Source organism: Centruroides vittatus, unplaced genomic scaffold, assembly GCF_030686945.1.
Source record: "Centruroides vittatus isolate TY-2023 unplaced genomic scaffold, ASM3068694v2 contig_754, whole genome shotgun sequence".
NCBI classification, from domain to species: Eukaryota; Metazoa; Arthropoda; class Arachnida; order Scorpiones; family Buthidae; genus Centruroides; species Centruroides vittatus.
The window spans coordinates 2,965,341-2,983,920 of NW_027122490.1; the positions used below are offsets into that span (position 1 = coordinate 2,965,341).

The 18,580-nt window shown below is 30.2% G+C and overlaps 1 protein-coding gene across 1 annotated transcript in view; it reads right to left on the bottom strand.

Annotated features, from left to right (window-relative positions):
- The window catches only part of LOC136981433 (rho guanine nucleotide exchange factor 11-like), a 188,423-nt gene that overhangs the window by 156,434 nt on the left and 13,409 nt on the right, over nt 1-18,580 (bottom strand). Inside the window, exons 2-3 of the mRNA XM_067277756.1 lie at nt 9,934-10,022; nt 5,965-6,069 (exon numbers count right to left, since the gene is read on the bottom strand). Coding sequence (XP_067133857.1) covers nt 5,965-6,069; nt 9,934-10,022 — 194 coding nt within the window. The remainder of the gene's footprint in view (nt 1-5,964; nt 6,070-9,933; nt 10,023-18,580) is intronic.

Genomic DNA, 18,580 nt, shown 5'->3' on the forward strand with positions numbered 1-18,580 from the left:
TTATTCTTCAGATAACTTTCAGAGTCATTTTATAAAATTTCATCCTTCTTAATCTTTCCATAATATTTTTATCAACAGTCACTTCAACTTTTTTATTTTTACAGCATAATATCATATTATACACACTAGCGTCCATTTTGCTTTACACGTGTAGCGAACATAAAAGCTGATTTATCTTTGCTGCAGCAACCTCTTGCAGCAAACATTTAGAAATGGTTCACTACATTGCAGCGCTGCATTTAGAAATGGTTCACTACATTGCAGCGCTGCATTTAGAAATGGGTTTCAGAGTGTTCGCTGTAAAGCACTTCTTGAGCGCTGCATAAAGAAATGCGATCATACTCTTCCCACCTGACTTCTGTGGGATGAGGTGCCTGTTTTGCCTGTTTGTAGAAGAAGGTCACCATTTTGTATTTTATTTTGACTCAGTTCTCGGTCCCAACTACCTACAAGTCTGGATTTTTTTATGCACAAATGATTTGGGCACCTAATACTCTGTGCCAAATTGCAACTCCTGACATGTACTCCTTCATACCTCTAAGCTGGTAACACAAGCCGGCAGTACGATTTTATAAACAAGACATAGTCTTGTCAAAAACATATACGATTAGAAAATAAAATCATGTTTTCATACTCAAAACTGAAAAATTTCTATTTTATTACAGAACAAAATAGAAATAATAATTATAGATTGCATGTAGTCAAATTCCAGAAAGTCAACCTCCAATAACTCAACATTCTCTAAAGCTTGACACCATTCAAAATAAATAAATACAAATACCTATAATCTAACTTTTACCTCTATAACTTAACACTAGATTCAAGTACATTATTGTTCTTCATTGGCTATACTTGATATCATCATTAATTCCATATGTTAACAAACTACAGTGGTGCCTCATATAACGTACTTAATCCGTTCCAGGTGCACGTCCGTTAAGTGAAACGTCCGTTATACGAAACGCATTTTCCCATAGAAATACATGTTAAAACATCTAATTCGTTCCGCAGCATAAAATAACCGTACTATATCATTTAAAAAAAATGAACATGGGGTGCGTTCTTTTATTCCTCAGCGTAACTCTGCGCGAGCGACATCCGTTTAAAAATTCCTGCAGAACGTGTTCCTAAATTCTGCTGGAAGTGGGCATTGTCAAACGGCAAAAACGGCCGCTTGTAGCAGTAGTTTACGGTGGAAAGCAACATGGCGTCCTCCATGGCTCAGATAGTTTCGTTTCCGGGTCCATTATGTGGTTTTATGAATGAAAATTTAGAAATTGTGAAAGCGCGAGTTAGCGCGCGCGGTGATGTATCTTTACGAATTTTTTTCGAATGGTAGCCGGCATTCAAATTTTTTCGTGGCTATTTTGAATGTTCTTTCGACAAATAATCCATTTTATGGTTAAATTTTACAATTGGGACTCTTCTTTTGCCTTTAAAAGCTCATATTTTAGAATTATAGATTCCTCCATCACGATACTATCGATAGTGCGGGCGCCGCCATCTTTTTTTTCTTTCACCGTCGTTCCTAAATGCCTACGAACAGCAGCGCACTCCCGTAGTAGGGGAGACGCAGAGCGACCGCTATTAAAGAACACACCCATGGAGCAGTCACTAATTATGCCGGAAAGTCCGTTGCTCAAGTCACGTAACGGCCAAACAGAAAGTCCATTGTTCGCAGCGTCCGTTATTCGAGGCGTACGTTATACGAGGCACCACTGTATATAACTCTTTATCCAAAATGCCACTGCAAAATGTCACAATGTAAATGTCACTAACTTGAAAGTAGCCACCAAATACCAAATATTTTTTAAATTTAGATTTAACTACAAGTAGAAATGGTCACTATCGATACATAGTTGATACATACAGCGTAGGGCCATTAAGCCACAGGCCAGTAATTGGTGAATTCGCTTAAGCCACGCAAAAAGCTTGGATCCCAATTTTTGACACTCCATATCGTATGGATCTGGACACGGCCTCTCAGACACACGAGACAGATATTGACAGCTGTCATTTTGGCATTTTGAATGTCAGTGATTGACGTGCTATGCACTATTGCGGATTAAATATTTAAATGCTGGCTTATAACTTCAAAGAGATATTTATAGAAGATTAGTCTCTTATTTATCAATAAACAATAAAATAACTTACAATGAAATTCAAATACAGTATTAATCTGTTTTATCCATGCTGAGTGTCAGCATTACGGAGGCCGCCAATGTAACAGATTTACACCTTACAATGCTACAAAGTTAATCCACAGTAAATTCGCAAAAAATCGGCATAAATCACTTCAGTTACTGAATCTATAGTGTGCACATCATATTTGCTTTAAAAATTTTTATGCCATGAGTAATAAACGTAAAAATGCTTCATATGATGTTCAGCAAAAGTTGGATGTCATTGAAAGAATACAAAACAGCGAAACTTGCATTAAAGTAAGCAGAGTTAGGGGTACCTGAGTCAACACTATGGAGATGGATCAAAGATGAAATCAAATTAAGAACATTTCTTGATGAGCTTGATGAAGGTGGTTTAAGATGCAAGAGAGCTAGAACAGCAAAAGATCCAGAATTAGACAAAGCATCTTTTAATGCATTTTGTGAGGCTAGAAACAATGCTATCCCTATTTCTGGTCCAGTCATCCAAGCATAGGCAGAAAAATTATACAAGGAAATTCATGGTCCCGATGTAGATCTTGAGTTTACGGTTTCAAGTGGCTAGTTGAAAAGGTGGAAACAGTGTCATGGCATTTCACAAGTAAAGATCAATGGTGAGATCAAGTCATCAGATACTGTAGCAACAGAAGAGTTCATTCCCAAATTTCAACAATTCATAGAAGAACAGCAGCTAACAGAAGAGATGATTTTACAACACCAATGAAACGGGTCTTTACTACAAAATACTGCCTGATAAGACTTTATCCATGAAGAAAGACAAGACCAGCAAAGAAGGTTATAAATAGATCAAAGACAGGGTGACAATGTTATTTTGCTGTAACTGGACGAGTCATCACAAGCTAACACCTCTTTGTATTGGCAAGTTTGGATCCCTAAGATGTTTCCACAACATGCCAATACAAAGAGGTGTTAGCTTGTGATGACCTAATTTTTGAGAAGTGGTTTCACCAGACATTCATCCCTGATGTTTGTAGGCACCTTAGAAGCAAGGGAATGGAACCATGAGCATGCCTACTTCTAGACAACTGTCTAGCCCACCTCCCTGCAGAGATGTTGAAGTCCAGAGATGGCAAGATTTTCGTTTATTACCTTTCAAAGAATACAATGTCCAAGATTCAGCCCCTAGATCAAGGCATCATTTCTGTGTTCAAGGCCAATTATAGATGGGAGATGATAAAGTCCATGGTTGAAGAAGATAAGAATGTCCCTATGTTTCTGAAGACTGTAAGAATTAAAGAAGCACTGGGAGAGCACCTTGGAGCAAACAAGCCTGAAACAATTCAAAATTGTTGGACTAAAGCCCTTGGAGATCCCATCACAGAGAACCCCACTATTGTTGAAGACGACGAAGATGAAGACTTCCTAGGTTTCAGCCCAGAGGAAGTACGGGAGGCAGAACAGAAGTTGATGTCAGCTGTCCACTCAAGTGTACAAGAAATCCTTGCAGCATGGTCCACCATAGATAACAATGTCCCAATTGCATCCTCCATTTTAGCTGAAGAAAACTACAATGAAGATGAAGAAGAAGATCCTGTCCCAGTACCTCCAACTAGAACTGCTGATGATGCAGTTAAAGAACTTGAAATAGCCTTAGAATACTATGAGCATGTGGGGGATAAAGTAAAGACACTACAACGGAGTCTCTCATAAGAGATGCCAAGATGAGAGCTTCTAGGAACAAGAAGCAAGCTGATATCACCTTGTATTTTACTAAAAAATAAAAACTGTTTGTAACTTGTTATTGTGTAATAACAACTATTATATTACTGTACTGCATGTTTAATTTTATACTGGAAATAAAAAAAAATTAAAATTTTATTAAAATGTTTATAACATTGTTAATGTATTAATGTGCGATGGTAATAAAAGTGCTTGCGTGTGATTTTGTTTATATGTCAAATAATTACTACAGTATTTTAATACTGTATTGTGCCATGCAATGTTACCAATAAATGTTTAGTAATTTTTATGAAAAGATGTGAAATACGAGGGTTGTTCAAAAAGTTCCCAAACTTTATTTATTACAAAAAAACATACTTCACTTACAATTTATTTGTCAGGGTCTCCTTCAAAGTAGTCTCCTCCCCAACATATATACTTATCCCAAAGGGGTTTCTACTTTTTGAAACAGTCCTGGAATGCTTTTTCCGGAATGCTCATAAGCTCCTCCGTCATTTTCTTTCTATCTCTGGAATGGTGACAAATCTTTTCCTTTGAGTGAGTTTTTTAGTTTAAGGAATAGGAAAAAGCCACATGGGGCCAGGTCAGGTGAGTAGGGTGGGTGGAGAAGCATAGCGGTCTTGTTTTTGGCCAATATCTCACGAGTTCTGAGGGACGAATGAGCCGACGTGTTGTTGTAGTGAAAAACCACTTGCCACTCCTCCAAAGTTTGGGCCATTTTTTCCTGATTCTGTTTCTTAGGCATTTCATAACCCCCAGGTAGTACTCCGTGTTGTCTGTCTGGCCTGTAGGTTGGTATTCGTGATGTTGTCTGACTGGTCTGTAGGTCAGTCAGTATTCATGTATTTGTATTAAAAAAAACAGTTAACATCACCTTAACATTTAAACGAACTTGTCAAGCTTTTTAGGGGCGGGGATGTTTCATGTACCCTCACCATAAGCCTTGGTAATCAACTCAAAAGTTTCTGTGAAGGATTTCCCAAGTTTCACACAAAATTTCACAGAACAATGCTGCTTCTTTAAAGAGCTCATTTCCATGGATCTGATTTTTTGCCAAACCCTACAAACACCCCTTCACATAAACAGCTGTAACTAATCACCAAAACAAAATATCAACAAACGGATTAAAAAAGATTACTCAGGAGGTTTCAGTGGACACAATGCCTCCAAGCGGATTAAAAAATAACCAACTGGAGGCGTGCTATTCAAAAAGTTTGGGAACTTTTTGAACAACCCACGTAAAATGTTTTAAATGTATTTGATATGTTTTGTTATTCTTAAATAATAATTTATTATTAATTTCAAAACTGTTAATCAAAAAACATTTATTTTTTCATTATTTATTGTAATTTATGCATTATCAAAAATATTTAAGCCGCGGACCACCTAAGCCACAGTTAAGCAGTTTGGACCCCAATCACTGTGGCTTAATGGCCCTACAATGTATATGAATTTGCATACATATCATTACAAAAATTCCACTGTTTAGACTGGCATCATCACGTCCATAAAACTCATCACCCTCTCAATCCATATATTTTTTTAGATTGAGTAGTTTGTGGGACTCTACTATACTTAAATTTTTTTTTTAATTTTTTTTCATTTTTGTTTATTTTGTATTTCTGTAGAAATAATCTAAGTTATTAGCAGTAATGGAAAATCACTTCAGTGAATACTAAAACAACTCAATTACTACAGATAGCTTTAATTTCTAAATTACAATAATTTCACTCAAGTAATAATCTCCAAGTTAGTCACTCATATTGTAATCACCCAAATGTTAGGTCAAGAAATCACTAAAATGCTATGAATGCTTATTTAAATATTTCTCAAATAGTAATTGACTAAGAGATAAAAGTATCATTAATAACAATGTTATACACTAACAATATCATTAAAAATAATATTTTATGCATTAATCAATTTGTCAAAATGATTTTAAAAAGTAATGATTTATAAAAATTGTCTTACACATTCATGTGTTACTATATAAATACATATTAAATTAAAATGTTGAATGCAAAAATAGTTATTTTAAAATTCTATTTTAAAAAACTATTTTTGTTATAATATAAACTAAAAATTATTTATTTCAACTCACCTTGCCTAACAGAACGAACAAAAACAGGGTTATCACCAGAAACTGTTAAACCATAGCCTTTTTCATCTCTCTGTATAATTACACATCGTTGTACTAATTGTGTACCTATTAAAAAACATTACTTTTTATTTATGCAAGAATTAAAATAAAGTTATTTTTTTAATTACTACTGTAAAAGTTAATTAACCTGGCACCTAAGAGATCAAAGTGGTGTGGGGTTATTAAAAAATTACCAGACTAAAACCAGATATTGAATTTTGCAAAATTAAGTTATATGCAAACTGAATATAACAGACATTGCTGTACATTTTGTACCAACACAAGCTGCTATATGCTTCTCATTTATTTATACATGATCTTTAATCAGTTTGAATATGACATAGTGAATGACTATACAGTAGAGTCCTGTACAATGAGCAAATAAAGCAAGCAACAACCCTCGAATTTTGTCAATCAGAGGTTTTTGTTTTTTTCAACTTATAGGCCAAGGTTTAAACTTTCATAAATTGTGTGATAATGCAGGTTTCGATAATGCGATTTCCTATAATGCGTGTGAGAATCTGAAGAGGAGGGGGACAAGTAAGTTAATCATTTAATTTAATCAATTAAAGTAATATTCCAATCTGATTCTAACCTCCCCCTCCCCAGGAAAGGGATGATGAAGCGAAAAACCAAAACCCACACACATCCTATTTCTTGAGATTTCTTGATAGATAAAACAGATTAAATATCAACAATTATTACTAACGTCACACTACAAATCTTGATCCTAGTCACCTCCAGCAATTAATTCAGTTTGTTTGATAGCCCACCTCCAGCAATTTTATGAGGTAGAATGAGTAACAATACCAGATAGAAAAAGGTAATAAATTTGACAAAACGTTCGATTTCTGACAATTAACATAAACATACTCTAGACACAGATCGAACTTGGAACAGGTTACATCATACATAGCATTAGTCAGCTCAAATTTTATTTGTATCTTTTACATTTTTATATTGTCTACTTGGACTGGTGAAAATAAAGATAGTTAATAAATAAAATACACACACCTGTTTTCTATTTGCTGAGCATATTGTTTTATTTCCGAACGTTTTCAGCCTACTCTAATAGGCCATCAATTTACATCATTTGATTGTTTTATATATCACATGTATGTTTGTTAAACAAGATTACTTACTCTTGCCATTTGGTCAACTTTCATATCTTCTAATGATGGATAAAGTGGCATCTTGAAGCCTTTCTCTTACTCGCTTCTTTTAAAAGTGTAAAGAATGGAATATTCGAGTTTTACACGCAAACTTCCGCAATAATCGGGACTAATGAGAAAAATGCGTCTCCTTCGCTCGATGGAAAATCAAAAGAGAAACTTTTACACTATCTTTTACACTTTTAAAAGAAGCGAGTAAGAGAAAGGCTTCAAGATGCCACTTTATCCATCATTAGAAGATATGAAAGTTGATCAAATGGCAAGAGTAAGTAATCTTGTTTAACAAACATACATGTGATATATAAAACAATCAAATGATGTAAATTGATGGCCTATTAGAGTAGGCTGTAAACGTTCGGAAATAAAACAATATGCTCAGCAAATAGAAAACAGGTGTGTGTATTTTATTTATTAACTAATTTAAATAGCGCTGAGAAGGAGATTGTAGATAGATAAAATAAAGATATTTTATTTTTTGACTAACTTCCTTTCTTTTCTATCAGAAACTATACCAGCTAGTATAATAAGTCCTATTTATAAACAAAGTCCAAGTAGACAACATAAAAACAAAAAAAGTAAAACATTAAGGACATAGAGGTAAAAAGAATTGTATTTGTATCTGTTTAAGTTTTTTAAAAAAACTACTATATCAACTTTTTAGATGTGACATGATAGATAAATTTAGTTATCATAACTGAATTCTATGCATAAGAATATACTGAAATACCTCAATTTCATTCAGAGTGAAAATTCATTTCATATTGGTGTTAAAGTTATGGTTATATTCAGTTTGCATTGCTCTTAAAAGTGTTCCTGAAATTTTTTATTCATTAGTTTTACTTTCGCATTGTTTTTAAGCCTAGTGCTCTTTGGACTTAATTATAGTAAAAATGTGTTTTTAGACTTTTTTATGCCCCAGAAGCAAAACAAAGCCATATTCATTTTAAGATATTTGCTTTATGGCAATGATCTGGAATCTAATATAGTGGATTCTCAATCTATTGTTTTTGGCAGGACTGGAGGAAAAATGATTAATGCAGGAAATTTATGACATTGATGTTTTTATTGTTTATCTCGTATGAAACATGTTTTTTCTAGTGATAGACTTATATGATGACTTTCTATAATACTAAAATATATGGAACATGCACACAAATGTTCATTTATTCTATATTTTCAAAAATTGTTAAGAATACTGAAATTTGTTCTAGAGTAGACCCTCTCTATAACACATTCTGTGTTATATGAATCCATATTGTACGAGTCACTTAAATACATGAGCCAATCACAGACCGGCACGTGTGCAGTTTAGGGGTTACGGCTGTTTGAAAGGTCTTCTTCCATAAAATTGATCGATTCTAGACTAATTTGACTCGACATTTCCAAATCACGTATAATTTTTTGGGAATAATCCATATAAACTATGCTATAAACAAAAAATTGTAGGATTACTTACCGAGTGCGCACTGTTCGACGACACCATTGCTTAAGCTTGTTTTCATCGTAGTACGGCTCATCAAACAGCAGACGCATGTTTCCTGATCAGTGAATTTTTCGCAGAAAAATAACTTAACTTTGGAGACATCATTAATAAAAATATAATTTTTATGACTGTTAAATAATAAATGGTTTTTAGTAGGTCTGCTGCTCATTTAAACTCAACGGTTTGAGATAATGTTTGCTATTAGTCCAGATTCGACCAATCCTGTCGCAACACGAGTCAGCGATGACATTTTACTATGTTATACGAGTCTCTTTTAGCGTGTTATACGAACATAATCGCAATTTTTTTGCCATGTTATACGAATCTGTGTTATATGAACCCGTGTTATGGAGGGGTCTACTGTATTTTGTAAAGCAGTAGACAAAAGGCAGTCAAAAATTGCAATAAAGACTGGTTAGCAGTAGACAAAGGTTTAACTGTTAAATTTGATGTGCTTTTATTTTTAGTACATGAAAATAAGCACTCTCTATCATGAGTAAAACAATTGATGTGGGATAACACTTTTCTTTCAGTTAAAACACAGAATAAACATTGAGAGAAATATTAACATTATATACAGTATATATATGATGTATGGACCCATATATGGGTCTTTATTGGGACTGGCAAAAACAACTGATGAATGTGGGAGAACGATTGATACAGGAATAATAGATTGAGAATCCACTGTATGTAGCAACTTTCTAACTTTCACTGTATTAGCAAAGTTTGCCTATACATAAGATGAAGAAATTCTGACTAACTTTAAAATTTAACTATAGCAACAACTAACAAAAATATAAAAAATTTTCCAATTTTAAATTAAGAAACTTTTTACATATTTATATTTATATAAATATCAACTGAATTAATCAATTCACTTTAACAGTTGGTAAAGTTCAAAGTACTGTACATAGTGTATGTGTTCTTTGCATTTTTTAAACTTCACCTACTGTTAAAGATGCATTCAGTAATTCAGCTGAATAACTACAGTAGCTTGTTCATCCTTAGAAATATTAATAATATAAATATAAATGTCTTAACTACACCTGATACACTGCAATAACTCATCTTTAATTGCTGTATATCATCAAACTATAATTTGGGTCTAGGGTCAAATTCATTAGTAATTTTATAACTATTATTACCAAATTATAGTCCAATGATATACAGCAATTGAAGATGGGTTATCAATAATATATTATCTAAAATAGTAATTAATATATAAATTCTATAATAACAGAAACATTGACACTATCTATGTATATTACAAACCTTGAGAATCAGAAACCTCTGTTCTTATAGCTGAATTTTCTTCGCAATCTTGAACTAACATTGGATCTGCATTACTGACATTACCCAGCCTAAAAATACAATCATCATAATTATGGAACAATCTTTTTGTAAAATAACAGTTAACATATATTAAACAGAGCATATATTAAGAAAGTAGATGCTAAAATTTGAATATTGTAATATGTTTTTTAACATACTATATCTTATTCAAATATCTATTTTGTAAATGTTATTAGAACTTTTACTATAGAAAACTACATGTCATTAATTTATATTTTGATACAGAAGCATCAAATAAACAATAAACATTAATTTTCTAATTAATTAACATTGTATTTTGTGAACTATAGTTAGTATTTTCAATCCTTTTGAAACATCATCTCCAGGTTTAACACACAGTATAATTTAATAATACAGTTTTTAATTTTTAAATATAATGAAAGTAATTAATTATACAAGGGTGAATTGAAAAGTAAGTTGCACTAGTACCAAAAATACAAGGATGAAACATACAAAAATTTTTATTTGTGTAAATGTACAATCCAAATGCTACTTTTTGACATCATCATCAAGTTTATTTAAACATTTATTGTACTGTGACACGAGTTTTTCTATTCCTTGGAAGCATTCCCATATAATGTGTGATAACCATTCTCGTGTCATATTTGTGATGTCTTCATTGGAGTCATATTGGCAATTCAAAAAATCATTTTTCATGGAACTGAACACATGGAAATCACAAAGTTCAAGGTCTAGACTATAGAGGATGTTTCCGTACAGTCCATTTGAATTTTTCCAGTAGGGTCTTTATGATGTCTGCTGAATAAGGTGTGGCATTGTCATGCAAGAGCTTTCTCACTGTACACTTCCCTTAACTGTCATTGAATTTCAGTGGGATTACACCTTTTTGCCCATAAGAAACAAGTTTTCGCACAAACTTTGAATTTGGACACTACATCCAAATGACATGACATCTTTCATGACTGAAAACAGATTAACCTCTGCAGCTATGTTGACAAATCTGCTATGCCTTGTAGCCAGAAGTACTACTAGTCTTGCCACTAGATTTCATCTAAATATCGTTTATCAACAAAAAGTACTTACCAATTGCAACTTACTTTTTGAATCTCCCATGTAGATAAAATTAAATTACTTAACCATACAGTCAACATAAAATAATTTTAATAAGTTATTTTTATAAAAATAACCTCTTTATTCAAATATCCATATCAACAATCAAAAAATTTGTTAATAGAAATTTAGACCAAATCACTTAAGAAACCAGATATATTTACTGATTATGAAATTATTTGCATGTTTTCTTTTTGGTTTCACATGAAGTCAATCTCTTGAAGATGAATCTACTAAGCCTAAAAGTAACAAGTAATATAAAAAAAATTTTTTTAAAGTCAATTCCTACTTAGGTCAACAAAAAAAAAATTTTATTCTAGTTACTTTTTATTAAATAATTACAATTAATATAAATATGTATATACACATGCTAAATATCTTATATAAGAGAAATTTTTTTCTCCCATATAAAACTAAAATTAATTAATTAAATTTAATTAATGAATTAATATTTAAAAAACTGTATTAACATCAAGTGTCATCCACTACAAGTTTAAAAAAATGTATTTGAACTTGAGTGGATGAATAAAAAGTATTTTATTAACGTTTGAAAATTTGAACAAGATATATAAATATATATAGGGAGAGTGTGAACAAATAGTAGGAATTTTAAAAAGTGATGTTTTATAGCACAGGTCAGCGTTAATGCTGCAACCATTACACATTTCAGATGCACCTTCTAGATCCATAGTCACACAAGTCCGAATATAATACTCAATGAAGTAATATTAACACCCTCTGCTGCTGAGAAATGTTTATTAAAACTAAAACATTAACATTTTCAACCTAATACAATAGGTCATCTTCAGGCATAACTGAACATTTCACAATGCTGATGTGATTTTGTTCATTATATATACATGTAATTTTATTTAATTTGATTTTGTTATTTTATGTGTACACTTTTAATTTTCATTTTTTAGTTATTACATGAATATATAATCTTTATTTTGTATAAATATACATATTTCAAAACATAATCATTTTGTTTATTTATTACAACATTGTGATTTTTTTCAAAAATTAAACTATGTACCTTTGATGATTTTTAAAATTTTTATTGCACCCTTAGTAACAAAAAGGTTGGCAACCTCTGCTTTGCAGTTCCAATAAAAAAAAAGTTTGAGTTTACAGAAGTATCAAATTACAGTGAAAAAAGTACAAATGAACAAATGTATCAGAAACCAAATAACAAAGTATTTTATATTTAAAGTTTATGAACAAAGACCATTGATTACCATATACTTATTTTGACAAAATTACAAGCCATATCATAGTCCATTCATTTTTGATGTTTAACATTAATTATTTCATCAAATATTTCATATACTCATTCATGAATAGATTTAGCATTAGAACAGTGGTTCCTTACTTGCAGCACATTTAAACAATTTTGTGAAGACTTACACATTTTAGTATTAAATACTGTATTAAAGATTCATAGGGCAATTGAAATAAATTGGTTGATCCTGTATGTACTGTACTGTACTTCAGTCAGATCAAAATAGCAAATCTTGTTAATGTTAAACTATCAATGTTAATCCATAGTTAGTCACACCCTTTACTGTCGATATTTCAATGTGTTTCCTTTTTTAATATCAAACTTTGCCTAATATTTCAGTTAATATTGCAATCATAGTGAAACACAGGTATTTCCCCTTCTTTTTCTTTGGATGAGGTTTCCTGCCATACAAGAATTCATGTAAGTCAGTTTTTCCAATTTGTTTACTATTTAATCATTAACAATCACCACAATCAATCATCATTAAACATCAATATTTAATTATAACATATTTACACTGAATTACTCAGAATAAGATAGTTACAATATTATATTTTTTTGAAATCTTTGATGACCAAAAGTACTTGAATTTGTCTAATGTTGCCTTTTCTGCTCCAATCAAAAGCTTGTTTTTTTGGCATTTACAACATTATGGCATTGCATGCTTCTCTTGAAGTTTGTCCTTAACTGAAATTTTTGAGCCTTACAAAAATTCATTATCATAAATAAATTTTGCCTTTCTGGATGTCAAAAAGTCCATAATTTGCTGCCTGTGCTAAAAATAAAAATAATTCATGGTATTGAGTTCAATTTTCTATTATGTTTCTATCAACATATTACGTCAACTTTATAATTGTACAGTACATGCTATTCTATGATGATGACAAATGCTTAAATTAAAGCATTCTTTTAATCTAAAATATTTTTGTTAACTTATCAGTTTAATGGTGAAAGACAAATTGTATGGTGGACCTATTTAATGATTTGTAAGATTTGATTTTAATTTTCCATACTATGTAGTAATAATTATTAATTAATTCATAAATTTATTTTATTTTATGTAAAATAATATTGGGAAAATTCTGTGTTTGGGAGAAATTTTAGGTCCTGCAGATGGCTACACTTGGTTAGCCATATTGTCAGCAAACAAAATCAACAAGACAGCAGCCAGGGAGAGAAATTTCCTGACTTTACATGACTTTTATCAAACATTCATGAAAATTCTGATTTTCCATGACTTACCAAGTGGGTAGGAATCATGTACACTAAAAACATACAATATTAAAATTTATCAAATAATAAAAAATAATAATAATTACTGCTCACTATTAAATTTTTGTAAAAAAAAATTGCCAATTTTACCAAAAAATGCCAATAAAAAAAATATAACTACACAATTAACATACTACTTTAAAATATATTTTGAAATCCAATTTGGTTGCCAAAGAAACATACATCCCAAATAGCATACTATTTCGTTTCCATAAAAATGATTTTTTTTTTTTATATTTAGTTTCTGAAGATGGTTATTTGTCTGAGTGTTCAAATTATATTCATTTATTAAAACTCATTAAAAATATATTTTATTATTAAATAAAACAAACTTAATATTTTTTAAGATATTCTTAAAGTTTAGTGTTAATATTTTTGTGATAATAAAAAAAAATCCAACCTTCAGAAGTGTGTGTTTAGAAGAATCAACCTTGAAACCAAGAAAAATTTATTTAATTCAACTATCACTTTCAATCCAAATACAGATCATCTTCAGGTCTACTCAATAACAGATTAAAACATAACTTAATTCTTTTCTGAAATTATGTTCCAGTTAATAAATTTTAGAACAAATTATGTTCTAGCCTGTTATTGAATAGACCTGAAGATGATCTGTATTTGAATTGAAAGTGCTAGTCAAATTATATAAATTTTTGATAGTTTACAACAATGTTAGTTTTTATTACTACTATATTAACCAGTTTAATGAGATACATGATGATGTAACCTTGTAAAATGAATATATAAATTTTCTTGCAATTAAATTGACAATAAAATAATTCTCTGACTTTCGCATATAATGCATTCCTAAAAATCTGTACTGTACAAAAGTTGAATGTCCAAAGATAAATTAATAAAGTCGTATGTTATAAAGAGAGTTGTTTCCAATAAACTAAAAAGAAAAATTATAAAAATCTCTTATTAGGACCGAAAAATTTTATCTTTTTTAAAAATTTTTTTTTGTACGAAAGTAAAATTGTAAAAAAGTTTTAATTTTTCATGTAAAAATAAAAAAATAAGAAATAACATTAAAACATTATTTGAAATACTAATACCATAAGCCCACACATTAAATCAGTGGTTTCCAGTCAGTGTACTATGAAGCTGTTCTAAGTGTTGATTGATAAATTAAAAAAATTAAAATGACAAATTTAAAAATTTGTAAAAAGTAGCATCTGTACTTTCATGCATCTTTCAAAATAATAACAATCTTTGAAAATTGTTCAACTATTTTGTATATGCAATCATTGTATTAAATAGAGAACAAAAACTAAAATTAATATATAAAAGATTTTAATGTTACTGAAATCAAAACTGGCAGAAAGCACTACCAAGAGTGCTTTGAATTTTTGTCAGTCAGGAGATAATGTACAAAAATCCAAATTTGGCATACAAAAACTGATTTAAAGGTCAAAAAATACTTCCAAAAACCTTTAATACACAGTTAAAATTATCAAAACAATCTAATGTTTTCGGTCAACTTTATTGACCATCCTCAGGATCAATTGGACGGTGCAAAAATTATACAAAAAGTGGCAAATAGAAGACAGCTTAAGTATACAGAGGCTTGGCATATTTGCAAATACAGTGAAAAAGAGCAAAGTATTAATTTTAGAGAATCCTATAGGGTCCCATTGGCTTGGAAAGCAGCCGATATGCGTCTGTAAAAAAGCAAACTGAGATTGCACGGCTTTGGTTTTTTAAAAACGTTCTAAATTGTATGTTTGGCAATAGAATTTTTCGAAATAACGGTTCTTGTTTGATCCTGAGGATGGTCAATAAAGTTGACCGAAAACATTAGATTGTTTTGATAATTTTAACTGCGTATTAAAGGATTTTGGAAGTATTTTTTGTGTTTTATAGTAAATGCAGTTGGAGTGGTAGTGATTTAAAGGTATCAAAATATTAGATGTAAAAGAGTGAATTGTCTGCAAGTTCAATTTTCAAAGGTTGAGGAGTGAGAATTTGCATTTATAGTTTGTAAAACTATTGAGAAAACAGACAAAAATGTATATTTATCAAATATAACTAGCACATTATATATCTGACCAAAAATTTTTAAATCTATAAAACTGAACAGCATGGAAACTAATTGAAGTTAATGGGAAGACCATTTCTGAAATCTTTAAATTACTACATTGATATTCTACAAAAATTTTTTAAAAATAAAGACATATTACTTATTAAAATTTATAAAACTTTTTGTTATTTTACTATTAGGTAAATAAATAGTAAAATATTGTACAAATTTAAATATTTTAATTACATTTTTAATTTGTCATCTTTAATTGCTTGTTACTTTATTTTTGTTATTGTTAAAATAACAAAGAAAACTTTTATATAACTATTTCATTAAAAAAAGCAGATGTAATGTTCAAAGCAGATGTTTTATAGATGATCTCATTTCCAATGAATGTACTTACAATTTTTATGTTATTTTGGTTACTTTGATGTCTATAATAAGAAACAAAACACAATTTTATTTATTTTTTTTTAATTTCTGACTTTCAGACTTCAAAGGATAGGCTTAATTTGTTTGAGTTGCTATATTATGTTTTTTCTTATGTAAATTATATTTGTAATTCTTCCAAACATACAACTTTCACACAGGCTACATAAGAAGGTCAGTGGTATTACAAGTATATTTATTGGAAGTGAGGTCATCAATAAAATATGCTGTTTTGAATATTTATCATATTATTTTTTCTAAATTCATTTAATTTTACATTTTATATCATATTTTTTTAAGTAACTACTTATAAATAAGCTGCTTCAATTTGCCTTTAGTAACAAAACTGAGAACAAACAATTAAATTATGACATTTTATACTGAGAATAAATTATGAAAAAAATATATTGATGTAATGACAGATTATATTTATAAATGTGTACAAAACGTAAAATGTTATTCAAATTTTTCTTAACATATTGTTTCAAATCCTTTTGATAATTTTTTTGGAATAAAAATATAATTAATCATAATTGATCAATTTCAAGATAGTTTTGTAATTATCATGAAAACAATTATAGTATTCTTTTACTATTCAATATTGAAGTGAACTAAACAGAACAGGTAAATCTTGGCAAATGAAAATAGTGTAAGTTTGCATTTAACATTACATGCTACATTACATTTAACATTACATTTAACATTATATGTGAACAGCTATTGTATACATTGATTTAAAAGGTTCTGGAAGAAAAGAATCAACTCAAAATGGGACTTGAATGTGCATTTCCTGCTTGCCTTGCAGACGCATTGCCAGTTATGCTACCCATACTTCATTGTACAGGTATACCTCGCCTTACGTCGATAATTGGTTCCAGGAGAGACGATGCAAGTCAAATTTACTTGTGTAGTTATGATGTAAGTCGAAACTACACAAGTAAGTCGATTTACAAACTACACAAGTATGACGTAAGTCGAAACTATGGTAGAAAACGCCAATAATGAGCACTTAAAGACCGCTAAATAAGACGACAACACAGAAACACAGATGTTTTCACGTTTCATTCTCTAGGATTTATGATGATTATATAAACATTTACTGTAAATGTACATATTTTAATATAATTTTATGTGATTTTAACGCTTTCCTAGTGATATTATGACTTCAATGTTTGTGGCGGACGGATGTAAATGACGGATGACTTAAACTTGATTTTTATTTTTCCATATATTTTTTTGACAAAAGACGTATAATCAAGAACAACGTAACTCAAGGTATACCTGTATATATTAATTAACAATTTTAACAAAATAAAATTGTGTGATAAATTAGCTTATGCACAAAACATTTTCATAAAATAGAAGCTATGTTTGATGCAAAACATTTATTTTTGTATGGTTTTCAACACCATTCATGTCAAAGTTAAAGGTTTTGAGTTCACAAATTTCTGATATTGTATCAAGTCCTCAAGAAATTGTGAAGACTTATTGAATACTACATTATTTTATTAATATTAAAAGAAGAGCATTTTCAGTATGAAAAAGTTCTGAAGTGAAAGATTAATTTGAACAAAAAGTAAAGTAGAACTTATTTTTAAAAATTAAAATATATCATCATACTATGATTACAAGTTTAAATTACAGTGGTACATTGTACTTCAAATGACTCTTAACTTTGAACATTCCAGAGCATAAACAATGCTTTTTACATTTGAACTGTATGCAATGAGAAAATATGCTTGCTGTGTAAATGCCATCTGTTGTGCCCCATGTTGTCTCTTGTTCTCGCAATGAAAGAATCTCTTTTATTATACAAAAAAGAATGCAAATGAAACATAGGTATAAATTTTAATCTATATGCCAAATACACTCCTTTTTGCTTGAAGATGACATTAATACAATACTGAAAGTTCTAGCCTAGTTGTTGTTTATGAAATTATTAAAGAACATAATACTGAAAGACAGTGTTTATTTTATTAGTTATATAATTACATGAATTGCTTTTGATTCTTATGCTACAATATATGACTATGAGCACTAATTTTTGGCTCTATGGAGGACTTCATCATACACTATTGACATAGTCGGAGTAATCACACAGAAGTCAGTAGACACAGGTTTATTATGAGGACAGTATGCATTTCAGACAGGTTATAATTGTTGCTAAAGAAACCTCTTGTTGTTATTTGTACTGTAATCATAATATATCATCTGTGAAAAATCTCAAAAATGATGTCATTCACACATCAGCAACAAAATAGTATGTTTCTTTCATGTATGTATAAAATGTAATTTTGTACTATCTTAATCAAAAACCCAAATGCTTGTAACAAAAAACCACTTGTATTTTTGTAGATGCCTGTATATCCACCAAATTGTAATAAATACAGCTGAAGAGAGACAGACAACCTCTTCGAAATGCATACCGTCCTCATAATAAACTTGTGTCTATCGACCTCTGTGTGATTACTAGAACTATGTCAATAGTGTGT